The sequence below is a fragment of the Bos taurus genome, chromosome 19 (assembly GCF_002263795.3).
Source record: "Bos taurus isolate L1 Dominette 01449 registration number 42190680 breed Hereford chromosome 19, ARS-UCD2.0, whole genome shotgun sequence".
Lineage (NCBI taxonomy): Eukaryota > Metazoa > Chordata > Mammalia > Artiodactyla > Bovidae > Bos > Bos taurus.
The window spans coordinates 55,248,304-55,274,906 of NC_037346.1; the positions used below are offsets into that span (position 1 = coordinate 55,248,304).

Here is a 26,603-nt window from a genome sequence, read left to right on the forward strand (position 1 = left end):
ATGAGCACGTGCCTCCTGCCCTTCAAGGGGCTTCTTATAAGAGACAGGGCCTATTTTTCAGTTCAGTTCAGCCACTCAGTTGTGTCTGACTCTTTGTGACCCCACGGACTGCAGCACGCCAGGGTTCTCTGTCCATCACCAGCTCCCAGAGCTTGCTCAAACTCATGTCCATTGCGTTGGCGATGCCATCCAACCATCTCATCCTCTGTCCTCCCCTTCTCCTGTCTTCAATCTTCCCCAGCATCAGGGTCTTTTCCAGTGAGTCAGTTCTTTGCATCAAGTCCCCAAAGTATTGGAGCTTCAGCTTCAGCATCGGTCCTATTTTTTATCAGGGCCTATTTTTATCTCCATTTTTATTTGTTTATTTATGCAAGATCTTAGCTCCCTGACCAGGGATCGAACTTAGGCTCCCAGCAGTGGAAGCACAGAGTCCTAACCACTGGACTGCTGGGAAATTCCTTTTACTCCCATTTTATTTATTTATTTATTTTTAAAATGAATTATTTATTTAATTCAATTATTTGGTTGCACCAGGTCTTAGCTGTGGCTTGTGGGATCTAGTTCCCTGACCAGGGATTGAACCTGGGCCCCAAGCCTTGACAGCACAGAGTCAGCCACTGGACCACCAGGGAGTCCCTTACCCCATTTTAAAGAGAAGGCAGCCGCAGGCCCAGGGAGGCTGAAGGATCTGAGACTCCTGTGACGGTAGAGATGCCGCCACCAGTGGTTTCATGGGTAAGAAGGTGGGATAGGGTGGCTGCTATGTTGAGAACAGGCTCAGACAGGCTCTGCGGCCAGAAGGCTGACCCCGCAGTCCAATCTCCAGATCTTGAGTGCTTTCCTCGGACGCAGGCACCTGTGAGAACCAAGGTCCTGCCCCATTAGGAAGGTTCCGTGTCACTGGGCCAGAGGCCACACGGGTTTGTGTGTTTTTTTCAACTGGGTCTCCCCTAAAGGAGATTCCTGGAACTTTACCAGAGACCCCGCCGCCACTCAGGCACTCAGTGAGGGCTTCTCCCAGTAGCAAACCCCAGGTCCCCTTCTGTCCTCGGCGCCAGGCCTGGACGCAGTGCCGGGGGCGAGTGGGCGGGGGAAGTTGAGTAAGAGCGGGTCTCAGCCAGGCAGGGAGCCTTCGCTGCAGCAGGATGCGGGGGAGGGCGCGTTCGCGGTGGACTAGAGTCTAGAGCAGCGATGGAAATCAGAGGAGGCGTCCCGGAGGCGGCAACCGCAGCAGGACTTGCAAGACTTGCAAGACTCTCCAAATGAGTTAGAAGGAACGCCTGAGGGCTAAAAGGCCCGAGGGAACAGGCTCGTTTGATCCAGGGATGAAGGCTCTGGGAGGGGGCTGTTATTGGAGAGGCTTTTCTTGGAAGTTGACGGGATGATGGCACTTCGGACCTAGATTATACGTTTTATCGGGGGAGGAGAGGACGGCGCCTGGATGAGAGTAGCTCCGGCGGAAAATAGGGTTTGCCCGGGCGGGGACAGCGCGACCCTGGAGCTACAGAGGATGCTGGCCTAGGGGACCGAGAGAGGCCCCGCCCCCAGAGCTCGGGCCCGCCTCCAGGACCCGGCCCCGCCCAGGCGTCCGGCCCCGCCCCCGGCCCCGCCTCCGCCGACCGCGCGCAGGTAGGGAAGAGGCGGAGCGCTGGGGCCCCGCCCCCGGGAGCCACTACCCAGCGGCCGGCCGGCGCAGCTTGGAGCTGAGTCCCGGGGACTTGGGGCCGCCGGGAGGTGAGCGCGGGGCACCGGGAGGGGCCGGTTCGCGGCAGCTGGGCGCCGGGCGCCAGAGGGGCCGCGGGGTCGCGCCCGGGGCGGCGGTGCGTGACCGACGAAGGTTCCGGCGCTGGCTCCACGTGGGCCGATACCGGAGGCCCGGGCTGGATTGGGACGGGGCCCCTGGACCGGGTCTGCCGGCCCCTAGGCTCAGCTCGGATAAGACACCTCCCGGGTCCCTGGGCCACGAGTCACCAGAGGCGGGGACAGGATGACTGAGCCGCAGTTTAAAGTCCCAGGAGGAAGAGCGGGGGGAAAGCCCCAGGGCAGGACCGCGCAGTCCCGCCTTGCCCCAGAAGCGCCCGGAATTCAGACCTTCCCCGCCCCTCCACTTTCTCCTGGGTGAGCTGCAGCGGCCAGGGTGGAGTTTGTTCGGCCTCCCCGGGGTGGAAACAGGTGCCGCAGCCAGGCCAGACTGGAGCTCAGAAGGTGGACCCAGGAGTCCTGACTTCTGGACAGAGGGGCTTGGGAAGGTGCCCCCCCACAACCTTCTCCGTTCCCCCAGGGTACTGCGTTGGGTTAGAGAGGAGTATGTCCCTAGGAGCCCGGGGTGAAAGGCCAAGGGAGAAGGTCTGGAGTTGGAGCTGAGAAGGGAGTGTCTGAGGAGGGGAGGGCTTGCCGACTGACCCCCCACGTGGACTGGCTGCTCTTTCCCAATGGCTAGCCTTAGGACCCTGTGTGGGTGGTATTTGCTGAAATGTGATGGGCCCAGCGTCTGTGTTGTGTTACTGTCACTCACGGTAGGTGAGGCAGAGCAGAGTGGAAAGTGAAGCTTCTTTCAGAGCAGTGACCCTCAAACGGGCCTGGGGGAGTGATTTGCCTGCCAGGGAACATTCAGCAGTGTCTGGAGACGTTTTGGTTGTCACACCTGGGGGTGGGGGGGGGGAGGGTGAGTGTTGTGGCTCCCAGCATCTAGCGTGTAGAGGTTGGGGATGATGCTAAACATCCTGAGGTGTGCAGGACAGCCCCCTACCATGAAGAGTTATCCAGTGGGAAGTGTCAGGAGTGCTGTGCTGAGCTTGGCGTGGTACCGGGTCCATCAGATTACTTCTCACTGACTGCCCCTCCCTGCCTCAGTTTCACCAGGTTAGAGGAGAAATAAACCCAAATGAGATAAGCAGTAAGAAGGCGTGAGGGCAGTCCTGTCCTAACAGCAGGCCGCCCTTGGTGCCACCAGCCTCTTCCCTACTTAAACCCCGGGCCCTGCATTAAGCAGTTCTTGGTGCCATGGGGGAGGGGCTGGAAACAGGGGCTCTCTCACAGCTGGGTCCTGGAGTGCTTCACCCCCAGGGCACCTCCCACGCTGGGTGAGCCAGGGCAGCCCTGGGGGTCAGACATCAGCACAGTGTGGAGGGTGGGAAGGGGGCAACTCTGTGCTCAGAAACTGCCCAACCCTTGATTGCTGGGCGGGCCTGGATGCCTGACACCATGTGACCGGCTGTCATTTTCCCTTCTGAACCTACTTCTAACTCCTCAGTCACTTATACCAGGAAAATAACACCCGAGGAATAACAGGACACATTCCTTGCCGCTTCACAGTCTGCTTCCTGCCGGCAGTAAAACGTTCCACGGTGGCTGTGGGAACTCTGGGTGAGATGAGAGACCCGGGGTGGGCCCTGATGCTAGACAGCGAGGCCCCCCCTGCTCATGGTGTTAGCAGAGCCCCAGTGAGAGATGGGGGTCATCAGAGCCACAGGCCAGGGGGTTCCCCGGTAGGGACAACTCTGAATTAATTATTTGCGTTGGGCTCCCCGCTGTGCAGGGAATTGCAGCGGGGGCTGTCATAGAAAGGGCAGGATGGGATGAAGCAGCCGTCCACGCCCAGGAGCCCAGGTCCCCTCACTGCCCTCCCTGCCCACTTCTTGACAATCTCCATTCCCACGCCCACCCTCCATCCTGCTTACTTGTGGTCCCTGGCCTCCTGACCTGGGAACCCTGGTGGGGTCAGAGGGCAAGTGGCAGTTTCTGGTTTGACTTTTGCTTTGGGGGGGCTTCTCTTTAATCTTTTAACTTTAAAAGGCTGGAGTGAGGCTTTCACCTTTTCAGCTAAAACAAAAACAAAGCAACCTGTAATAGCGACCTCCCATCTTCTGTGTGCCTCTGAAGGCATAAAGCAGCAGTCAGACTTGCACAAAGCTGTTCAGGAAGTAATCAGCAGGGCCTCACGTTGAACCTGGGCCACCCCTTCCCAGGTCCAGCCCTAAAACCCTGTGCCACCAGCTGGCAACAGAGTACCAGGTGACTTCTACCTCACTTACTCATTTCTGAGTACCTGGTGTGACACACATGGACACACACACACACCGGCACACGCTCACTGCCCAAGGTGGGGACTCCTGGTCCTCTAAGAGGAGGAATGAGTCACGCCATAAAAGCACTGGGGGCCGCTGGGGTCCAAGCCCAGCTCCGGGTCAGTGGTGGTGGCCAGACTTCTCTGCAGGGTGTGTGACTTGCTGTGTAAACTCTTCCCCAGGTGAGGCCTCAGATGAGAGCAAGAAGTCAAGGGATGGTGTGTTTGTGCCTGTGACTTGAATGAGCCATCTGGCACTTCCCTGTGGGTTGGGATGAGGGGTGGCGGGATTAGGGCGGCCCCGCCACCTGCCTGCACCCTCGTGTAGCATCAAAGGGGATGTACACTCCAGACTGCAGGTCCTCTTGGGTCTCCGTGACGCCCACTTTGGGACAGACCTTAGTGATGCCCTGGCCACCCTTGGGGATTTCCAGAGTGAGCTCACGCCTCTGCTCCCGGTTTCCCGTCCAGCTGGGCCAGCCTGGGGAAGGAGTGGTGACCGCGGTGGGGGGCCTGCAAAGCAAGGGCTGCTCTCGGGACCAGCATAAAGAAAGCATTTTCTTCTCCGCATCAGAGCAGTACAGACAGCCTCCGTGTCCACGTTCTCTCATTCAGTAAGTTTATCTAGGGACCCAGATGCAAGGCTTGCGGTTTCAGAGCCTTGGGAAGGCACATTCTGAACCTTCCAGGAAAGTTGTTCAGTCGTTCAGTTGTGTCCGACTCTTTGCGACGCCATGGACTGCAGCACGCCAGGCTTCCCTGTCCTTCACCATCTCCCGGAGCTTGCTCAAACTCATGTCCACTGAGCCGGTGATGCCATCTGACCATCTAGGAAAGTGGCTGGCACTAAGTGGGCAACGCAGACAAGGTGGGCCCATCAGGGATGCTGGCCGGGAGGGTGGGGGTGGTGGTGGGAGGGGCTGATTCCCAGCTGGGGGAGCCAAAAAGCAAGGCCCAGATTCTGGCAGGTGCCTGGGCTATGAAAGTGTGGTCAATAGGATGGGGCAGAGGGTCACTTAAATCTGTGCCTCAGCTTCCCCAGCGGGGTCACAGTGGTCTGCCTGGGAGGATTCCAGTGGTGGTTCATGTGAAGCTTGGGCAGGTGTCTGGCTGCACGAGGAGCGTGGTGAGGGAGTAACAGAAACATCGCAGTAACAGGGACATGTCTGTGTGCCCTTGGGATGGACTCGTGGTGAGGCCAGAGGTCTTACCATGGCCTGTTGGGGGGACAAGCTGAGAACAGGCTGTGGAATGGCATCGTGGCTGTGTCATCCTCTAGAAGTGGCCGGGTCCAGGGTGGGGGACCTCAGCATCATGGAGGCCACGGGAATGGAGGATGGGTTTTGGAGGAGGGAAGGGAGGACCAGGCTGTGAACTGCTGGCCCCCACCCTCCAGCGTGTGCGTCATGTTGCTGGGTGGGGTGGGGGGGGGTTGTGGAGGCCGTGACCCTCAGCCCTGCTCCCCGCTGGCCGGGCTGCCTGGAGCTGGGAGCCGGGCCAGCTTGGCTTTCTCTGCCTCCCACATGTGGCCCCAGAGCTTGTGCCACGAGGATCCTCGGGTGGTCGTGCCCTCTCCTGGTGGCTCTCCCAAGGTCCTGCCCCCTGGTGCAGACCCCAGAAGGCCTGGAAGAGAAGGGGTACCTACGCAGGACTGGGTAGAAGCCAGCCTTGGAACTGCAGTCTGGCCCGAGTCCTGGCTCATTAGCTGATGGCTTTATCAGCCAGTGACAATCGTGAGATAAGGACAAGGATGAGAGAATGGTTGTGAAAGCCCTAGATAAGCTGGGAAGTGCCACCAAGCGTTAGATGATGTCATTTCTACTTGGTGGGGGGATGGGAGGGGCTCATGAGTCAAAGGCCTGTGCACCCCAAACTTGCCCCAGCTCCTGAGTCACCACCCCCTGCCCGCTCTTCTGCCATTTCGCCTCACCAGTTCCCAGATAGCAGGAGGCCACAGCCCCACGGCCTAACCGTGTGACCTCGGACAGTTGCCTTTACCTCTCCGAGCCTCAGTTTCCCCACCTGTCAAAGATCTGCTGCCTCCGGGGCACTTGGCTCAGATGTAGAAACCACGTCAGCCATGGTGGCGGAGGCCAGCCAGGAATAAAAGAAGCTACACATTACCCTCCACCAATTTTCCCAGGCACTGGGCATTCACAATCTCATGTCATCTCTGCTGCATCACCCCATTTCACAGCAGAGAACACTGAGGCTCAGAAGTCATAACTTGCTCATTCTTCCAGTGGATAGGTGGCCAAGCTAGAGTGTGAGCCCCCTCAGCTCCCATTTCTCGATGAGAGGACCTCAGTGGCTCCAAAGCAAGGTGGAGAGATAGAGCTGGTAATGCGTGTGGAGAGCCCCTCTGGTCTGAGGGGCCTGGCTGGCCCACGTCTACGTGTCCCAGAGCCCTCGCAGCAGGCATCGGGACTGGGGCCAGCTTCTTCCAGGGACGGAGCAAGCCCCAGGGCAGGATTCTGGGAAGTCTGGTTTATTAGCTCCTTAATGACTGTTTACAAGCTGAAAAGTGTCTGCCTGGCATCTTCACTCTGTGCTAACGGCCGACCCCAGCCTCCAGGAGTGTGGGGCACCCTGCACCCTGTCCTGAGCGTGTTGAGGTGAGCGACCCCGGGCAGCCCAGGGCCCGACAGTGGCTGAGTGACAGCGGGCGAAGCGTTTAACCTCTCTGTGGAATATCAGGCTTTGTCCCTCGGCTCCCCAGCCTCCCAGGGCGACCCCATAACACACCGAAGCTCAGAGACGCCAAGTGGCTTGCTTAATATCACACAGCGCTCAGGGCCGGGCCTCTGACCCCGTCTCCCCGAGTAGGACAGCGTTCTCATTGTCTGGAGCCAGGCCACAAGGCGGGGATGGAAACTGGGTGGCCTCCGCCCTCGCGAGCACACCACAGAGGCCTGTTCTGTGTGCCGGGGTTGGTTGTGTCTGCAAACGCCTCGGGGTCTGGAGCCCCTGGCGGGAGGGATGTGGGCCTCTCCTCCTCCCCGACCCGTGTTGCACCCATCCCCTCCCACCACTGAGCGTCTGCTAGGTCCTACCGGTTCCGAGGACCAGTGGAAACCCAGCTCCCAGTGCCTGAAGATTCCGAGAGAGGCACACTCCTCAGGAGTGTCTGGAGCAAAGCCTGGTTCACGACAGGTCTGGGTGAGTGTGGTGCCCGGTGGTGCAGGTACCCCCACCCCCTCAGGCTCCCTCCTGTGCCCTGGTATCCAGCCTGGATGGACCAGAGCCTTCTGGCTATGCTCCAGGAGCAGTAGAACCAGGAGGGAATAGACCACCTTCCCAGAGGAGGCCAGGCTGCCGGGCAGAGCATCTCAGGACCCAGCCACTCCATCCCTTCCCGCTGTTGTCCTTGAGCAGCCTTCGGCCCCCAGCTGCTAGAGGCTACTACTTTCCTGAGGTCTGGAAGGTCTCTGCCCAGCTGTGTCCCTGGTCTGCTTCCATCAGCAGCTCCTGGAGGCCAGTGGGGCCTTGGGGAGGGCACTGTGGTGGACAGGGCACAGCATCGTGGTCGGTTGGGGCCATCTGGTGGCATTTCCCTCCCAATAATGCCTGTCCCCCGTATGTTACCAACAGCGGCCCACACCTTAGGATGGGGGGCTGTGTGGCTTGGGCAGTTCGAGCTGGGTTTTGGAATTGGGATCCCCACAGGGATGGGGCATTCACATCTCTGCCAGCCAGCCCCGCCCCCCACTGGTGTGTGGTCCTGAGCAAACCTCTGGGTAGTACGGGGTGGGGGCTGGGAACACGGCAACCTGTCCTCCTCGCCCCTGCATGCTCTTGGCAGCGGCCTGGAGCCCGGCGCCCACGTCCCGGGTCTGTGGTCGGCCGTGACTCCCAAGCCACCCCAGCCAGGGAGCCCAAGCCTGGTTTCGGATGGGGAAGGTTACCAGGTCCTTGACCCTGTGCTCAGATTCTGTATCTTCTCGAGCTTGAGCAGAAAGCAGGATCAATCCAGGCCTCCCTGGGCCAGGGCCCTCTGTGAGTGGGGCCTCTCCCTGTGGTTGGGGCGCCAACCCACAAGTGGTTTCATTTTTCCTCTCTGTTGGGGGGAGCTGGGCTGAAGGGCGGCCTGTGAAATAAGTCTGCCGGCTGGCTCCCCTGGGGAAGTGGGTGCTTACCAGGAGGCAGGGGGTCCCGGGGAGGGCTCCCGCTGGCCTCTGGAGACAGATGGGCATCCCCTCCCCACTCTCCTTCCTCTAACTCTAATGGTGGGATTTGCGGCCCCCACCTGGGAGACTTGCCTCCCTCCCTTTTCATCTGTCCATTTTTGGTCTTCCTGATCCTGTCTGACCCTCAGCTGGCCTTCTTGGCTCTTTCCTGCCAGGCTCTCCTATCCGCACTCACTCTTGCCAGGGCAGGGAGGCATTCAGGGTGAGTCACTGGCTGCTCGGGCCAGCGTGGGGCCGCGGGTAGGGAGCCCGGCCAGGTGGCACCTTTTACATAAGCTGCCCCTTGCCGGGCCTTGCAGCAGCCAGAGCAGCCCCCCACTTCCCCCCGGCCCCCACCCCAGCTCAGCAGAGCCAGGGCTTTCACTGGGGGATTGCACACTGCCCAAGGGCCTGCTTCCTCCTTGCTGCTTTTTTCACAGCGGTTCCCAGAACAGCTGTGGGGAGGAAAAAAGCAGGTTTCGGTTTCTGTGACAGGGAAGCAAGTGGGGGGAGAGGCCACTTCCTTGCCCTCCTCCCTCACCCCGACATCCTGTGATTCAGCGGGGGGACAGGCAGGACCCAGCTGCCTGGCCACCTCCCTTCCCTCAAGACTGCCCGCCTGCCGCCAGCTGGGGGGAACCTCTGGGCCAGATGGTGGTTTCTTCTTCCTCTGTTCGGGGGGCCTGAGGCCCTCGTTTTGGGGGATCCCCTAACCTTCCTGACCTTATGGTTCAGAAAGCCCCTCTCAGGAGGGGCTGCTCATCCCTCCTCCCAGGGACCCCTCCCTCTCCTGTGTCCCCACGTCTGGCCACACGCAGGCTGAGTCCTGTGTCAAGTTGCCCTGCCTGCTTCTGGCTCAGGAGGTCCTCAGAGCCCCAGGGGGTGTGGAAAATCCATCCAGCGTGAGCAAGACCCGGGGTGGCTTCAGAAACTGCTGGTGTGTCAGGGGGGTGGGCAGGTGGAGAGAGAAACAGGACACCAGAGTCAGATTCCCAGGGATGGAACCACACCTGGGGGCAGGTGGGGCGGGGACAGTGGGCCCATGCAGCCTGGGGATGGAGCAGCTGCCCTGGTAGGGCTCCGGCGGGGGACCCACTGCGGGGAGGCCTGGCTTGCCCTGGCTGTGGCTGCCAGGACAGGGCTCAGCTGGCGGTGCCCGGCCCCGCCCTGTGGGGAAACCGGATTCCCTGGCGAAACCAGCGTGCAGTGTCTGAGTCTGCGTTTCTGCCATGTGTGTCTGATCCTAGGCTATGCCTCTGGGCGTGGAGGCAGTGGGGTTTTAGACTCTGGGTGTACCTTGGGGTGACTTGAACTTTGTACTGCACTTGCTCTGGGTATGTACCCCCCTAGTCCAGGGTGGAACCCCTTCCTCTCCCCAGGCCCCTTTGGGGTCTCCTGGGTACCTTGGGACTGAAGGCCTTTTTCTGGGACAGGCCCCCAACAAAGTCCGAATTTTATGGGCAGGTGGCAGTGGTCTAGCCAGGTGGGTCCTGCCCTCAAACCCCCCCACCCCCGACCCTGGGCTGGATGCTGCAGCAGGCCTGGCGGGGGATCTCAGAGCAGCGGATGTGACTGGTCAGGAGGAAGCCTAGTCCCAGGACGCCACAATTTCCTCTGCAATGAGCAAGCAGTTCTGGGGCGCGGGAGATAAACGTTGGGCGGGGCAGGCGCTCCCAGCGCTCCAGCACTTTTTCTGCCATCTGGGCTCCTCCCCGCCCTAGACTGGGTTATGGTGGGCACCCAGAGTCTGTCCACAACCCCTGAATCTACCCCAGGCACCTGCCACCCCCAGCTCCTCCCTCCCCGAGTCCAGAGGCAGGGGCTGGGCTTCTGGTGCCCCCACCCCCCGTGTCTGCATCAGCTGGGGGCATACCCACTACGGGGGGAGAGTGACGGGCAAAGTGGTGTTTGTATGCCCAATATGTGGGCTCGAGGATGTCACGGCGGGGCATCATTTTGTCCAACCCCCTTGCGTAGCAGAGAAGGAAACTGAGGCCGTGGAGGTCACGCTGCTTACAGGCCAAGGCTCTGGGCACCACGCTATGAGGATGGTTAAATGGCTCCGCATGAAAAGGCGCCCCTGCCCTGCCTCTGCTCTCCGGGACTGGCCACTTCTCTTCGGGACTGCTAAGATTTCCCCGGGGTGGGTCCAGTCCCCCCTCCCCCAGCCTTGGATTGAGTCTGCCCTTCTTCTCATCAGGAGCTCCGAGTCACCCAGGGATCCAACTGTTTGGTGACCTTACTGAGCTCAGGTGTGGCAGCCCCAGACTCGCCCCCAGCCTTCCCCCCGATGCCTCCACTCGTCCTTGGTGCCAGTTTCCCAGGGCGGTGCCTGCCTGGTGCCCTCTCACTGCGACCTGGTCCCAGGGGGTGCCCAGCGGGAAAAGTTTCCGTGCTGGGGCCCCAGGCGAGGCTGTTGACTTGGAGCGGTCCCCTGAGTGGTGCCAAGTGGCGTCTGAGGCGCCTGCCGACAGCCCATCTGCCCTGGGGTGCAGGTCAGAACTCCCCACGTGTGCGAAAGAAGGAAGGATGCCCAAGTCTTGGCCAAGCCTTAAGCAGGAAGCGTTCCGGGCCACCAGCTGGGCCTCAGATAGCTCTCTGGCACCCCCTGTCTACCCAGAGCTCTCATCTGCAGTTGTAGGACTGGAGGTGAGAGGCCTGCTCAAAGCCAGAGGAGTGCTACCCTGTGGAATCGGGGGTCCCGGGCCCTCCCCCAGCCTCCAGTTTACCCCATGGTGGCCCCTTGGATACTTCTGGTGACCCAGACCGCTGAGAAGCACAGTTTGCAAAACGCTGAGATGTTCGACCAAGTTTCTCTCCAGGCTGGACTCTGCTCTGTCTCCCTGATAGGAGGCTCTCTGGCGGCAAGTGTATTCCTGATTTAGGGAGAAGGGGCGCCTGTTCCCAAAGAGGCTTCAGGCCCTGTAGCCAGAGCAGCCTAAGTCCCAGCTGCTCCCCATCCTGGCTGTGTGAGCTTGGGCAAGTTACTCAACCCCTTTTGAGCCTCCATTCTTATCCACAAAAAGGTAGTTGATAATATCTACCTCAAAGCAAGTTTTGAGGACAGTAGGATAATGCATGTAAAGGGTCAGGCAAGGCCTGGCCCACCTGGGGCCCTGACCCTGTCCTGCCCCCAGCGGCCTCAGGGGCTCCATCAAGGGGCCCCTCCTCTGCTATACCAGCATGTCCCCTGTGCAGGACTTCTCAGAAACAAAGCCATGCCCTCAAGGTGTTCACTTTTGTTTTTCTTTTGGCCGCAGCGCACAGCATGTGGGATCTTAGTTCCCCAAGTAGGGATCAAACTCTCACCCCCTGCAGCAGAAGCACAGTCTTAACCCCTGGACCACCAGGGAAGTCCCACGAGGTGTTCACTTTTTAATCCTTTTATGGTGTGTGTGTGTGTGTGTGTTAGTCAGTTGTATCTCTCTGCGACCCCACAGACTGTAGCCCACCAGGCTCCTCTGTCCATGGAATTCTGCAGACAAAAAAAACTGGAATGGGTAGCCATTCCCTTTCCATGAGATCTTCCCAACCTAGGGACTGAACCCGGGTCTCCTGCATTGCAGGCATAGATTTCACCTAAACTAATTGTTAAAGAGCCGAAACAACAGCAAAACACGCCTGAATCCTTTAAACACTGCCTTGAATATCTGCCTTTGTCTAATTGAAAAGAAATCTTGATCAGAAGATAGCCAATAATGCCTGCATTTTTAAAAGTTTAGTGTTTCTAATGAAGTTCTCTAGAAACAAGAAAAGAAAGTAGGGAGCGTATTGATTATGGTTCCCAGCCCAGAGCCCAGGTCTTTATGTGGTTTTGTTAGATACACGCCCAGAGGCCCCTGGCGTCCGGGCGGTCTAAAGAACCTAGCTCATCACCACAAGGGGAGGAGAGGGGTTATTTCTTAATCTCCCACCTTTGAAGCTGGTGGAATTATCCCCATTTTATAGATGAGGAGACTGAGGTCAAGAAGATGGAAAGATGCGTTGGTCCTGACATACCCCCTTGAACCTGCCTCCCCTTCCTTATAGGCTGTGAGCACCAAGGAAGCAGCCCTGCCTGACCCGGAGTCATCTGTCTGTCTTTCCATCTGTCTCTGCCTCCAGCCACCTCTCCACAGAGCTGAGACTTGACCCCAGAGCATCTCTGCAGAGTGAGGAAAGGACTAGAACATGCTCTAAAGTCCTCAGCAACAAGACTCAGGGAACTGCAAGCTCAGCCCACAGCCTGAAGGTAGGTAACTGGGTAGCCGAGTGGCGTGGACCCCGGGTACCAGCTGCTTTCCTTGCTTGCTTACCTGACTTGAAGCAAATATGTACTGATGCTACCCATGGGCCAGCACTCTGCTGACAGTAGAGATGCAGCTGTGAATAAGGCAGAAAGAGGGAGACGAGCAGGGTGAAGCGACGGAGAGACACGTGGGGTGGGAGGGGTGCTGCCTCGGGCAGTCCGGGAGGGCTCCTTGGAGGAGGTGGCGCTCAAGCTGGGACCAGAATGATGAGAAGGAGCCACCTGCATGCACAGGTGCTAATCTGATCTGGGGAGAGCCAGCAGGGTCCCAACCAGAGGCCCAGCATTTATGGAGCACGTACTTGTAACTTTTTTTTTCTTAACCGTCTTTATTGAGTTACAGTTCACATTTAATCTATACAATTCATGTAAAACTCATCTACTTTAGGACGTTTTCATCATCTCAGAGGGAAACCGCCGTCCTTTAGCTGTCACCCCCAGCCCTGAGCCATGACTCATGCTTCTGTCTCTGTAGATGTGCCTCTTCGGGACTGCATTTGGACCCCTGGCGTACGCGGTCTATTTGTGTCTGGCTTTCATTTAGCATGAGGTGCTCCGGGTTCACCTGTGTTTAGCCTGTCTCAGCGAGTCATTCCCCTTCATGGCTGAGTAATAGCCCCTTGTGTGGATTTAGCGCATTTTGTTTACTCATTTGAATGTTTGTTTTTCCCCATAGATCATAGTGCCCTTTTTTTAACTTGTATTTTGTATTGGGGTGTAGTTGATGTATCATGTTGTGTTAGTCACAGGTGTATGGCAGAGTGATTCAGTTACACATGTACATATATCTACCTTTTTCAGACTCTTTTCCCAAACTGCAGAATTTTTTTTTAATTGCACTGGGTCTTCGTGGCTGTTCACGGGCTTCCTCTAGTGGAGAGAAGAGGCTCTTCCCCGTTGTGGCGTGCGGGCGTCTCTTTGCGGTGGATCCTCTCATTGTGGAGCACAGGCTCAGGCACACGGGCTCCAGGTTGTGACTCAGAGGCTCCAGAGTGCAAGCTCAGAAGTTAGGATGCGCAGGCTTAGTTGCTCCGCGATATGTGGGATCTTCCAGGACCAGGGTTCAAACCCGTGTTCCCTGCATTGGCAGATGGACTCTTATCCACTGTGACACCAGGGAAGACCCACCGCAGAATACTGAGCAGAGCTCCCTGATCTATATAGTAGGTCCTTGTTGATTGTCTATTTTGTGTATAGTGGTGAGGAGGAAGGAAGGAAGGGGTGTGTGCTCAGTCATATCCCACCCTTTGTGACCCCGTGGACTGTGTAGCCCTGCCAGGCTCCTCTGTCCATGGGATTTCTCAGGCAACAATGCTGGAGTGGGTTGCCATTCCCTTCTCCAGGGGATCGTCCCAACCCAGGGATCGAACCCTCGTCCCATGCGTCTCCTGCATTGGCAGGCTCATTCTTTACCTCTATGCCACTGGGAGCCCCAGATATAGTAGTGTGTATACGTTAATCCCAAGCTCCTAATCTATCTCTCCCCCTTTCCACTTGTATTTTGACGAGCGTTTGGCTTGTTTCCACCTTTGAGTTCCGGTGAACGTGGAGCTATGAACATTCTGGAACGAGTGTCTGTGGACGTGCCGCCTAAGTGCGTGTCATGCGTGCAGTCACGTGATGCCCAGGATGTCTCTTTAGGGGAGGGGGTTATTCCCCCCATAAGGTGAGGACCTAGGTGACCAGTGATCAGAGGCAGGTCAAGCCCCAGGCCACCCAGCTCCTGTCTGTGCTTTTGACCATGACCCCCCCAGCACCTCCTAATAGAGCGGCAGGTGTAGGGCAGTGAGGGATCCCAGGTGGCCCCATTGGGGTGAGGGTGGGACCGAGGAGGAGATGAAGGGATAAGGAGACTCACCAGCGGCCCCAGTGAGAAGTCTGGACTTGGTTTTAAGTGAGAACTGGAGATCCCAGCCTAGTGTTGAGCATGGTATGATTTGTGTTTTAAAAGGCGAACTCTGCCACTGGGTGGAAATGGTCCTGGGGTGGGGGCTCGAGGGGGCAGCAGATCAGGAGGAGTCAGGGGGCTGCTGGGACCCTTCAGGTGAGAGGTGAGGGTTGGGGAAGCAGGCAGGCTCCAAACAAAGGTGGCTGCTGTGTTGCCCTGACATCCAGCACCTTGGCCTCATGTGGCCCCACCCCGATCAGAAGATGGATGTGAGGGAAGAGAAATCAGACCTGCCCCAGCAGCCCTGGAATGCAGGGAGAGGAAATAGCAAAGGATTTTAGCAAGACAGAGGTCACAGGGCAGAGTGAGAGGTGAAATGGAGAGATTAGTCAAGTCAGAGGGTGCTCGTTCTGTTGGGTCAAAGAGGGTGTGGGAGTCAGTGGCACCTGTGAGGATGGAAGAGCCCCAGATGTGGGTAAATCACTACTTCCTCCTGGCTGGGCCATTTGGAAAGTTCCACTGAAACTCAAGACGCACTTATTCTTCAGTCCAGTCGTTCCCCTTCCACTGTTTGTCTGTTATAAAACTTGGAGGTGGCGCTAGTGGTAAAGAACCTCCAACGCAGATTCATAAGGAGACAGGGGTTCAATCCTTGAGTCAGGAAGATCCCCTGGAGGAGGGCGTGGCAGCCCACTCTAGTATTCTTGCCTGGAGAATCCCCATGGACAGAGGAGCCTGGTGGGCTACAGTCCATGGGGTCGCAAAGAATCGGACACGACTGAAGCGATGTAGCATAGCACAACACGTGTGATGTAGGCAAGGGTGTCCTTCACACTGGACACAACTCTAAGCAACCATCAGTCTGGAGCTAAGTAAATCTTGGTACATTCCATTCTTAGAAACCTTCCCAGTCTTCAAGACAGATCAGGTAGATCTGTCTGTCTGCATTGACAGAGGAGGATGTCCATGCTATAGAGAAATGATAGAAGTGTTAAGTGGCCTTCCCTGGCATCTCAGGGATAAAGAATCTGCCTGCCAGCGCAGGAGACGCAGCTTTTATTCCTGGGTCGGGAAGATCCCCTGAAGAAGGAAATGGCAAACCATGCCAATATTCTTGACTGGAAAAATCCCATGAACAGAGGAGCCTGGTGGGCTACGGTCCATGGGGTCTCAGAGTTGGACACAACTTAGCAATTAAACAACAACAAGGAAATGTTAAGTATCGTGTCCTTTTCCAGGTGCAGAGAAGCATGCGCACACCAAGCTCTTTCCCGGAACACGGGGTGACAGGCGGGCCAGCAGTTCACTTTCCTTTAGTTGTCTGAGTCTTTTTCTTTTGCAATGCTCGTGTATCATTTTTATCACTAAGATGTAATATTCTTCCTTTGTGAAAAGAAAAAAGTGACAGATGGCAGTTTCACTTACCTTTGAAAGAGGAACTTGGCAGTCCAGGGGGACAGGGACTAGCACGGTGGCTTTCTCATGCTCCCAGGAGTTAGGTTGGACCTTCCCTTCCTCGCTTGCAGCCCAGGGATTCCTTCTCTGAGAACCACCCGCTCCCTGCATAGCTATGGGTCCCTTGTTTGTGAGCCGCCTGGAGCCTTCTCCCTATACGCCCCAAGCCCTGTCCCAGGGACGAAGGCAGGGCCCTTTGTCCAAGGAATCTGCCTTCCGGGCCCCTGGCCTGCTCTAGCCCGACTGATGGGCAGGCCAAGATCACATCCCTTCTGCATCCCTGGTCCTCACATTCCTTTCTGGGTGTGGTCCTCGCCTGAAGCAGAGAGACCAGAAACAGAACGAGGTGACAAGTTGGGGACCTTCCAGGCTCCTGCTGGCCTAGAATGCAAATGAAGGGATGAAAATAGACCTTCTCACCATACCCCACCCAGTCCGATCAGTGTGCTGCTGCGGGGTTTAGTATCCGGAGTCAGTTTTGAACCAACTGTCCATGGGTTGTTCTCAATCTGGGCTGCCCGCCATGGCACGCCCTGACACCCTGCACTGTCCCCGTGCCCCCCCACATCCTGCTGCCTCTCGACGATACACCTGTGCCCCCTCCGTTGCCCTTCCAGTTGCCCTGCCCCCTTACCCACCATGGCCTCCGATGACAAGAACGGAGAGAGGGTCTCCTCGGTGTCCAGCAGCCGCCTACAGAGCCGGAAGCCGCCCAACCTGTCCATCACCATCCCTCCGCCCGAGACCTCGGCCCCCAGCGAGCAGGCCAGCATGCTGCCCCAGGTAAGAGGGGCCCCCTCTGTGTCCCCTGGCATCTCTAGGGCAGTTTCACTTCCTGGAAGGGGGCCCTTCCGGAGCCTGTTGGAGCCCCTGCCGTAGGCTTCACCCACTGCTTCCTGGCCCCCAATGTCACTGGGAGTGACTTCTGAACTCAGGAACTCAGTCTCGTGGCTGGCCAGGGAAAATAGGAAACTCCTGTCAGTCCCACCTGGGAATCAGCTGTTTCCGGCCCCAGTCCCTTCTTTTATTTATTTTTATTTGGCTATGCCAGGTCTTAGTTGCAGGATCTAGTTTCCTGGCCAGGGTCCTGAACTTGGGTCCCCTCCATTGGGAGCACGGAGTCTTAGCCACTGGACCACCAGGGAAGCCCTCCGGCCCTGGCTGTTCTGCGGGCGGTAGACTGTCTGTGACTCAGGGGAAGGGGCACCCCGACTCTCAGCGCTTTGCTCATGCAGGAGAACGGGGATGAATCACTGTTGCCAGCATCCCAACCAGTGCTCCATAAAGAGTCCATTGAGAACCCGCTGCTCACAGCGTGGGCTCCCGTGCAGTCCGGGGCCCCGGGGTGGCGGTCTCGTGCCACCCACGCAGCCAAGGGCACTTTCAAACACACAAAGCCGGGCCAATCTGCAGCTTAGCCATGGCCAGGACCTAGAGAGGGAACCCTGGGGAAGTAAGTGCCAGGCTCCCAGACACACTAGAAAAGGGCCCATCTGACCCTCAGAATGAGAACGCGGCTTGGGGTCAGCTGGGGTCGAGGTTTGTCCTGTCTTGGTTTTCACATCGGAAGCCAGAGTAGAGGCAGCCGGGGAGGCTCGGAGCTCTACAGAGTCACAGCCCGTCTCCCTCTCCCACCTCCAGGAATCCGGAGGGCAGAGGCACAGGAACCCGGCCCTCCTGAAGAGCGTCAGCCTCCAGGAGCCACGAGGGCGATGGCAGGAGGGCAGCCCAGAGAAGCGTCCTGGCTTCCGCCGCCAGGCCTCGCTGTCCCAGAGCATCCGCAAGTGAGCACATGTTCCGCCCCCGCCTACATGCTCCCCCACACAGCAGACCCCCCTTCCCCACCCGACGGACTCTGACACTCCGGGGCCCCAAGCCCCTTTCTGGGAGGCGTGGACAAGCAGCCCATGTTCCAGGCTGGGGAAACTGAGGCCCGGGTGGCTCTGTGCCTGGCAGGAAGACCCGGCAAGGAGGCTGCAGGGGGTCAAGGAGCTGGGGGTGGACCCTGCACTGCAGAGGAGGGTCCCCCTCTCTCCCCCCGGCCCCGGGCTCAGCCCTCAGGCCCTGGACTTTATTCCCCTGCCTCTGCCCATCCAGTCCCTGGACACTGAGTCGGGGAGTCAGTCTGCCCCCCACCCCCCACTGCGCCCACACATGTCCTGTCCCCTCCCACTGCACACACACGCACCCTGTCACCTCCCCACACACGGGGCCTGTCTTGCTCCCGCCGCCATGGTGACATGCGCCCTGTGCCCTGTCCGCCCCCGCAGGGGCGCGGCCCAGTGGTTCGGGGTCAGTGGAGACTGGGAACTGAAGCGGCAGCACTGGCAGCGCCGGAGCCTTCACCACTGCAGCGTGCGCTACGGCCGGCTCAAGGCCTCGTGCCAGCGGGACCTGGAGCTCCCCAGCCAAGAGGTGCCCTCCTTCCAGGACACTGAGTCTCCAAAGCCCTGCAAGATGCCCAAGGTGGGCTCCAGCCGGGGATGGGGCCATCAGGGGACTCGGCCCAGCTCCCGGCGGCCTCTGCTCACTGCCTCCCTCCCGTCCAGATTGTGGACCCCCTGGCCCGAGGACGGGCATTCCGCCACCCGGATGAGGTGGACCGGCCCCACGCCCCGCACCCACCGCTGACCCCCGGGGTCCTTTCCCTCACCTCCTTCACCAGCGTCCGCTCCGGCTATTCCCACCTGCCCCGCCGCAAGAGGATCTCTGTGGCCCACATGAGCTTTCAAGCTGCTGCAGCCTTGCTTAAGGTAAGGATACCTCTGCCCGGCCTGCTCCCTCTCTCCCCCATTCCAGGCACCTGCGTCTGTGCCAGGGCAGTGGCTGCTCCGGGATCCCTGGGCGGAGAAGGGGGCTACAGCCCAGCAGGCAGACTCACCCACATCCTTCTAGCCCCGCTTCTCCCTAGTGCGGGCAGCTGGTTTCTGCACCGACACATACACAGGAGAAATAGGAAGTGAAATGTACAGTCACCGCTCCCTGACCCATGTTTGTGGAGCCCCTGTTACATGCTGGGCACAGGGGCACTGCAAAGAGAATTGAGCCAGTGTCCCTGCCCTAGAGGAGCACTCAGCTCGGGTGAGGGGAAGATGTCACCATGCGGTGTGACAGGTGCTGGGGCCCGCCCAGAGGAAGGGCTGCCCCGTCTTGCCCAGGAGAGGGGCTGATGTCAGAGAGGGCACTTGAGAGGTATAAAGAAAGTTTCACCAGGAAGGGAACAGCATTCTCAGCAGAGGGAACGGCATATGCAAAGGCCTGGGGGTAAGAGGCAGTAGCAGGTAGATTTAGTGAAGGGTGGTCACAAGAGGAATCATGGGAGGTGGAATCAGAAAGGTCAGCAGGGGCCCCGTGTGCTGTGCCAGGAAGCCCGAACCTTGGGAGTAAGGGTGCAGGGTGAGTGGTGGGGTGCCAGGTACCCAAGCCCAAAGGCGGGAGGTTGCCAGGAGAAGCTGGCAGCCAACTGCAGACAGAGTACTGTGTGCAGGCCTGGGGAGGAGCTGCAGCCCAGTCCCGGCCTCCACAGACACTCCTGCTCTGCGCGGGGTCCCACCTCCCTGGGAGGATGGCCTTGACACCCCTTTGGTGTCGGGGCAGGACCACCTCCCCTGGGCCTGACGCCCGTGCCTCTGCCCCACACAGGGGCGCTCAGTGCTAGAGGCCACAGGACAGCGGAGCCGGGTGGTCAAGTGCAGCTTTGCCTACCCCAGCTCCCTGGAGGAGGACGTGGTCGACGGGGCGGAGACATTCGACTCCTCGTTTTTTAGTAAGGCAAGCACGGGGTGTGTGGGCCCTCCGGGTCAGGGGGCTGGGGTGGGCAAGAGCTGTGGGAAGAGACCCGACTTCCCATCGCGCTCTGCCGGGAGGCCCTCAGATGTCCAGAGGCCTGTCCGTGGGATGGGGGTGCTGCCTCTCGGAGCTCCCAGGCTCCCCATCTTTCATTGGCAGAGCGAGGGCCTGGGGTGGGGCAGGTGCCAGCTGGGAGGGTCACCATCAGGGCCCGCAAACACGTGCCTCCCCTCCCTCTCTCCCCGGGAGCCTGTCCGACGTTGTCCTGCCCTTGAATTGAGCTGCTGGGGGGGCAGGCCGGGGGACAGTGACTCCTCACACTGTCTCTTGCTGTGTCCCTGACTCCACCCCTACCCCAGGAAGAAATGAGCTCCATGCCCGATGACGTGTTTGAGTCGCCCCCACTCTCCGCCAGCTACTTCCGGGGGATCCCACACTCAGCCTCCCCAGTCTCTCCCGACCAGATTCCCCTGTGAGTTCCAGGCAGTCCTCCCGGGTGTGGGGGGCGGGGTGGAGGGGTTCCCCAGATTGCAGGTCCCTCCTGGTCCCCTCCTCGTGGCAAGGAGGGGGTGAGGGTACCCGGCTGAGACCACCGTCCTCACCAGGAAGGAGTCCAGCCGAGCCCCAGTGCCCCCCACCAAACGCGGCAAGCGCATTGCCTCCAAGGTGAAGCACTTTGCCTTCGACCGGAAGAAGCGGCACTACGGCCTGGGTGTGGTGGGCAACTGGCTGAACCGCACTTACCGCCGCAGCATCAGCAGCACGGTGCAGCGGCAGCTGGAGAGCTTCGACAGCCACCGGTGAGCCGCCAGCCAGCCCGCCTGCTCCGAGACCTGGGGGTGCTCACTGTCCCGGAGGGCTGCTCCCAGGAGAAGGCCCAGGGAGAGGGGCTGGGAGCCATCCAGGAGGGACCGGGGGCTTCCAGATCCCCCTGGGCCCTCTCCTGGAGCATCCCTCCTTGTTCAGCGAGCCTTTGATGAGCACCTCTTATGTGTCGGGGGAGCAGGGACAGTCCCCGGGGTCACCCTGCGAGTGCGCACGTCACCCGGGAAGAGTCGTCAGGTGTTGCTGCCTCTCCTTGCTTCTGGGCCCGCTTTCTCCCTGGGTCCCAGACAACAAGCATTCACTGAGTGCCACACAGGCCCTGGGACAGCAGAGCAGGGCAAGTGTGGTGGATCAGAGGCGTGGTTAGAAGCGGTGACCCCGAGTGAGGAGCCTGTGGAGAGGGACTGTGTACAAGACCTTGGGGAAGCCAGAGGACTGGGAACAGGCCATTCTGTGTACAGTTAGCAGCAACCTGCTAGACTTTGAACCCCAGATCACAAAAAATTAAATGATAGCAGGTGTGGAGTGTGTCCCAGAGAAGGAGGACAGAGAAGGGAGTGAACCAGAGGCTGGGGAGGCATGTGGTCAGGAGGAGCAGCAGTTAGCTGGGTGAAAAGAGAAGGGCAGAGCATCTCAGGCAAAGGAAGCATCATGTGCAAAGGCCCCGGGGCTGCAGGGGTGCATTCCCAGAACTGCAAGAGGAGAGGAAGGAGGCCAGGAAGGTGGGCAGGCGCAGCAAGGCCTGGCCACCAGTGGGAGTGGGCAGCATTAGACTTGATTCCCAGAGCAGCGAGAAGCCACAGGGAGGGTTTCAGCTGGGAGAGAAAGGCATAGAGGTGCGTGTTAAGAATTGCGGTGGTGAAGGACGAGTCTGAGCAGAGCAGTGGAGGGTTGGGAGCAGGTAAGAGCTGTCAGCAGCTGGGTGTCACAGGGCTGAGGGTCGGGGTGTGAGTCCAGCTCTGCTGACCCGAGGCCCTGCCCGCAGGCCCTACTTCACCTACTGGCTAACCTTTGTCCACGTCATCATCACATTGCTGGTGATCGGCACGTACGGCATCGCGCCCGTGGGCTTCGCCCAGCACATCACCACCCAGCTGGTGCGTGGGGCTCGGGAAGGGGGTCTCCATCCTGGGAATCCTAGCCTCCCCCACAAGAGGCATCCTTGTCTTGGGCCACCTGGTCCCCCCGAGGCACAGACCTGGCCCAGGCAGGAGGGGCTCTGGGCTCTCCTCTGCTTTGCCTCTCAGCCCCTTCCTGGAAGCCCTTCCCTGGGACCGAGAAAGCCCTGACCCCGCCTCCTTCCACCCCTGCGCCAGGTGCTCAGGAACAAAGGTGTGTATGAGAGCGTGAAGTACATCCAGCAGGAGAACTTTTGGATTGGCCCCAGCTCGGTGAGGCGCCCAGGCGCGGAGGCATCTCAACAGGGAGCCCCCTGCCCCTGTCACCCCCAGCTGCGCAGAGAGGGGGGTTGTGTCTAACCTGGAAGACCCCCTCAGCAGGACCACCCTCGGGAGGAATGCTCCCGGCCAGGTCTGGGCCTGAGCTCACCACCCCCTCCCCGGCGGCCCCCTCCCCAGATCGACTTGATCCACCTGGGAGCCAAGTTCTCACCTTGCATCCGGAAGGACCAACAGATCGAGCAGCTCGTGCTGCGGGAGCGAGACCTGGAGCGGGACTCGGGCTGCTGTGTCCAAAACGACCGTTCAGGCTGCATCCAGACACAGAGGAAGGACTGCTCGGTGGGGGCCTGGGCCCTGCAGCCCCGCCCAGCCCCGCTTGTCTGCGCTGGCTCCACTGGCCCAGCCTGGGGGAGGGCCCGGCAGGGGCAGTGTCAGCACACTGCACCCATCCTTGTCTGCCCTCCCCAAGCTCATGCCCCCTCCCTGGCTTCACACCCCCCTCCCTGGCTTCACACCCGCCTCCCCGGGCTCGCACCCCCCGCCCCCTGGCTTCACACCCCCTTCCCTGGCTTCACACACCCCTCCCCGGGCTCACGCCCCACTCCTCGGGCTCCAAACCCCCCTCCCTGGCTTCACAGCCCCTCCCTGGACTCACACCCCCCTTCCCTGGCTTCACAGCCCTTCCCTGGCCTCACACCCCACTCCCTGGCCTCACACCCCACTCCCTGGCCTCACACCCCCCTTCCCTGGCTTCACAGCCCTTCCCTGGGCTCACACCCCCCTCCCTGGGCTCACACCCTCCTCCCTGGGCTCACACATCCCCTCCCTGGCTTCACAGCCCCTCCCTGGGCTCACACCCCACCCCCCTCCCTGGGTTCACACAACCCCCTCCCTGGGCTCACAGCCCCCTTCCCTGGCTTCACAGCCCTTCCCTGGCCTCACACCCCACTCCCTGGCCTCACACCCAATGTAGGCAGCCTGGCACAGGGAGAGTATCAACCTCCCCAGCCCCAGAGAAGTGAAAGCTAAGTCCTGGGAGTGTCAGCGAGGGGTAGGGGTCTGGGAGATGAGCCAGAGACCTGGACAGCAGGGAATGAGCCTCTGCCCTAGAGGGGCCCCTGCCCACTCTGATGGGCATGACCTTGTCCAGCCTGCCATGACCAGCCCTTCCCCATCCTCCAGGAGACTCTGGCCACTTTCGTCAAGTGGCAGGATGATACAGGGCCCCCCATGGACAAGTCTGATCTGGGCCAGAAGCGGACTTCTGGGGCCGTGTGCAACCAAGACCCCAGGTACCCACGGCTGAGCTCTCTGAGATGAGGCTGAGTGTCATGTCATTGGTGCCACCCGTGGGGGTGCTGCTGGTGGGCGTGGTCGGCTGGGGTGCTGGCTGGTGGGCGTGGCCGGCTGGGGTGCGGTCCGGGGGGCATGGCAAGCTGGGGGTGCCGAGGCCCCACATTTTGCCCCCTCCAACGTCTACTTCCAGAACCTGTGAGGAGCCGGCCTCTAGTGGTGCCCACATCTGGCCCGACGACATCACCAAGTGGCCGGTGAGTGTGCGGAGAGGAGAGCGGTCCAGGAAGGGCAGGGAGGCACCTGCCCGCCGCACAGCTCCATCTCCACTCCGTGCCCCTCCCGGCAGATCTGCACGGAGCAGGCCAAGAGTAACCGCTCGGGCTTCCCGCACATGGACTGCCAGATCCGGGGCCGTCCCTGCTGCATCGGCACCAAGGGCAGGTGAGCCGGCCTGGGCCGCGGGCCCGAGCCCCTGTGCTCCTCCTCTGCCGCTGTTCCCCCGCCCCCTCCATCCATGCTGTGAGGGTCCCTGAAGAGGGGCACCCATCTTGCCAGCGACGCCTGCTGCGGCCAGGCGCTGGACACCGGGCGAGGGATCGGGACTCCGTCCCCTGACGTCCGCCCTTGCCTCTCCGTCCCCAGCTGTGAGATCACCACGCGCGAATACTGTGAGTTCATGCACGGCTATTTCCACGAGAAGGCCACACTCTGCTCCCAGGTGAGGCGGGGCCCTGGGCACGGTGAGCAGCCTTCGCGCCCTCCCACAGTGGGTGTCTGGTCCCAACCCCGCACACCAGGGCCTCCCACCCGGCCGGGTCCCGGGGACTGACTGCCGTGCGCTCGGCCCAGGTGCACTGCTTGGACAAGGTGTGTGGACTGCTGCCCTTCCTCAACCCCGAGGTCCCCGATCAGTTCTATAGGCTCTGGCTGTCTCTGTTCCTCCACGCTGGGTAAGAGGCCCCTCACTGCCCACCCCCCAGGCCCCCGTGGTACCACCTGGACCCCTGGAGGAAGGGCCCCTGAGCCAGGGCACAACCTGCCGGGCCCCGGTGCCCCCCAAGTGCCTGGCTGGTGGCCACGGGCGGAAGCCGATGCCCGTGTGTCCCCGCCCAGCGTCATCCACTGCCTCGTGTCTGTGATCTTCCAAATGACCATCCTGCGTGACCTGGAGAAGCTGGCTGGCTGGCACCGCATCTCCATTATCTTCATTCTCAGCGGCATCACTGGCAACCTTGCCAGCGCCCTCTTCCTTCCATACCGGGCAGAGGTGGGGACTCTGGGCACTCTGGGGACTGGGCGGGGTGGGGCTAGCCCTGCCACTTCCTTCCCCTCCCCACCCGACCCCCACCACTACCCGAGGGACGCACAGCCCCTGCTGTGTCAGGCTCAACAGTCGATGGACAGCTAAGCTGGGGGCTTCCTGGCCAGTGGGCACGAGGGAGCAGCGATGCCCCCAGGTCACATGTAGGGTCACCTCCAGAAAGACCTTCCTGGACCCCCCCTCCCCGACCCCCACTTCATTTCTCCCAGTGATCACAACCACCGCCGGCCAGCACGCCCCTTAGCTACAGGCTGGGTCATATGAAGTCGCCCTCGTGTGGCCTTTCTTGCTAAGAAAGCAGGGTTTGTGGGTCAGTTCCACCTCACGCTCCGGGCTGATTCAGCGTCTGTCCCTGCCACGTGCGCTGCCCGGAGCAGGCTGGCTGTCCTGCTTGCTGTGCCCACTGTGCACGTAGGGTGGGCGGAACGAGTCCAGCTGGGTTCCGGCGGCGCTGGCTGCACCTCAGCCCTCAGCTTCGGGGTCCGCACCCTGGGAGGGCCTCACGGACAGGATGACCTGGGTCCCAGGGCTCCAGCCTGGCTGTGCCCAGGGCTCCCCGCGGGCTCCCACCCGGCGCCTGGAAGTGACCGTGTCCGTGCCCCGCCCACCCACCCCAGGTGGGCCCTGCAGGGTCGCAGTTCGGCCTCCTGGCCTGCCTCTTCGTGGAGCTCTTCCAGAGCTGGCAGCTGCTGGAGCGGCCCTGGAAGGCCTTCCTGAACCTGTCGGCCATCGTGCTGTTCCTCTTCATCTGCGGCCTCCTGCCCTGGATCGACAACATCGCCCACATCTTCGGCTTCCTCAGCGGGCTGCTGCTGGCCTTCGCCTTCCTGCCCTACATCACCTTCGGCACGAGCGACAAGTACCGCAAGCGCGCCCTCATCCTGGTGTCGCTGGTGGTCTTCGCCGGCCTTTTTGCCTCGCTGGTCATCTGGCTGTACATCTACCCCATCCACTGGCCCTGGGTCGAGTACCTCACCTGCTTCCCCTTCACCAGCCGCTTCTGCGAGAAGTATGAGTTGGACCAGGTGCTACACTGACCACCTGCCCAGTGGGGCCGGCACGGCTGCTCCCACCCAGCTCGGAGGATGCAGGGACTGTGTCTGGACCGAGCTGTCTGCCTGCACAGCGCCCTGCCCACACCCCAGAGACCCCATGGGGCCAGCCCTGCTCCCAGGAGCCCTCCCCCAGGAGAGGCCAAGTCCGAGGGGAGACGCTCCTAAAGGCAGCCTTCATGGGGGGCCAAGGCTCCCCTTCCTTAGGCCTGGGCTGGGGGACACTCGGAGCCTGTGCATCTCTGCAGCTCGGGGCCCAGGCCCTGACAGACCTCCACTGCCCGGCCGTCAGGACCCCTCCTGGTCCTGGGATGCTGCTCAGCTCCTACCTCCGGCTCTGCTGGTACGGTCCCCAGCCCTCCCCATTACTGTGAGCTAGCTCCTCCTGGGGATGAGGCTGGGGTTCCCGCCGGGTTCCCAGCCCTGCCTGGCCACGGTCCCCTTCCTATTGTCCCTCCCCTCTCTGTCCTGTGAGTCCATGCTCGGCTTCCATCAGTGGCCTGGTGAGCCTCCCCATTACGCTCCTGGACCAGACCTCGAGGGAGAGGCTTTGGCCGTGGTCTGGGACAGAGAAGGAGCAGAGAGACACAGCTGGACTGGGAAGCTGAGAGCCTGGGCTGTTACCCAACAGAAGCTGAACCCACCAACCCACTCCAGGGCCCCCAGGCCCTCCCAGCCAGCGCTTCCCCTCGAGTTAGTGTTCAGCCTCCTGGGGCTGGACTAATGCCAAGCAGCTCACCACCCTCTGTCTCACTTCTGCCAAGAAAGGGGCAGGGCCACCCTGTGGACCTGTGCCCAGGGGTTGCCAAGGTCAATCAGGACTTTTTTTTTTACCAATTTATATTATGGTCCTAATTTTTTAAAGTAACGCTAACTTTGTATGGACAACGTCTGAAATGAATTAAATGAATTAAATTCTTTAAGATAGGACTAGCTTTTGACCTGAGGCCTCAATAAAATAAAAGCTGGAACTTTAGGGGTGGGGTGGCGGGGGTCAGCCATGAGGAGCAGGGGTCAGAGGCGTGACCCAAAGGAACCGTGGAAGCTTGTGGGAATT

At 60.2% G+C, this 26,603-nt stretch overlaps 1 protein-coding gene across 5 annotated transcripts; it reads left to right on the forward strand.

Moving 5' to 3' along the window:
- Window positions 1–1,664: 1,664 nt before the first annotated feature.
- On the forward strand, window positions 1,665–26,476 carry RHBDF2 (rhomboid 5 homolog 2). Of its 5 annotated transcripts, none has more exons than XM_059878623.1 (19): window positions 1,665–2,118; window positions 12,262–12,463; window positions 16,481–16,646; window positions 17,505–17,647; window positions 18,134–18,329; window positions 18,413–18,616; window positions 19,506–19,634; window positions 20,012–20,124; window positions 20,258–20,452; window positions 21,463–21,574; window positions 21,794–21,868; window positions 22,055–22,216; window positions 23,060–23,169; window positions 23,364–23,427; window positions 23,520–23,614; window positions 23,816–23,891; window positions 24,023–24,123; window positions 24,287–24,440; window positions 25,112–26,476. In XM_059878623.1, exons 3-19 carry the CDS (start codon window positions 16,503–16,505, stop codon window positions 25,529–25,531), a joined length of 2,493 nt encoding a protein of 830 aa, XP_059734606.1. In that variant the 5' UTR covers window positions 1,665–2,118; window positions 12,262–12,463; window positions 16,481–16,502; the 3' UTR covers window positions 25,532–26,476. The 5 variants fall into 5 exon arrangements, with proteins under 5 accessions (XP_059734606.1, XP_010814918.1, XP_005221360.1 ...); XM_010816616.4 differs by having other exon boundaries at window positions 1,665–1,734; XM_005221303.5 differs by having other exon boundaries at window positions 1,665–1,734; window positions 12,337–12,463.
- Window positions 26,477–26,603: the final 127 nt, after the last annotated feature.

Coding starts and splice junctions, on each gene's coding strand:
- RHBDF2 (XM_059878623.1), top strand. CDS start 16,503: ATGGCCTCCGATGACAAGAACGGAGAGAGGGTCTCCTCGGTGTCCAGC. Junction 17,648..18,133: donor CTGTCCCAGAGCATCCGCAA/GTGAGCACATGT, acceptor CCGCCCCCGCAG/GGGCGCGGCCCAGTGGTTCG. Junction 18,617..19,505: donor CTGCTGCAGCCTTGCTTAAG/GTAAGGATACCT, acceptor TGCCCCACACAG/GGGCGCTCAGTGCTAGAGGC.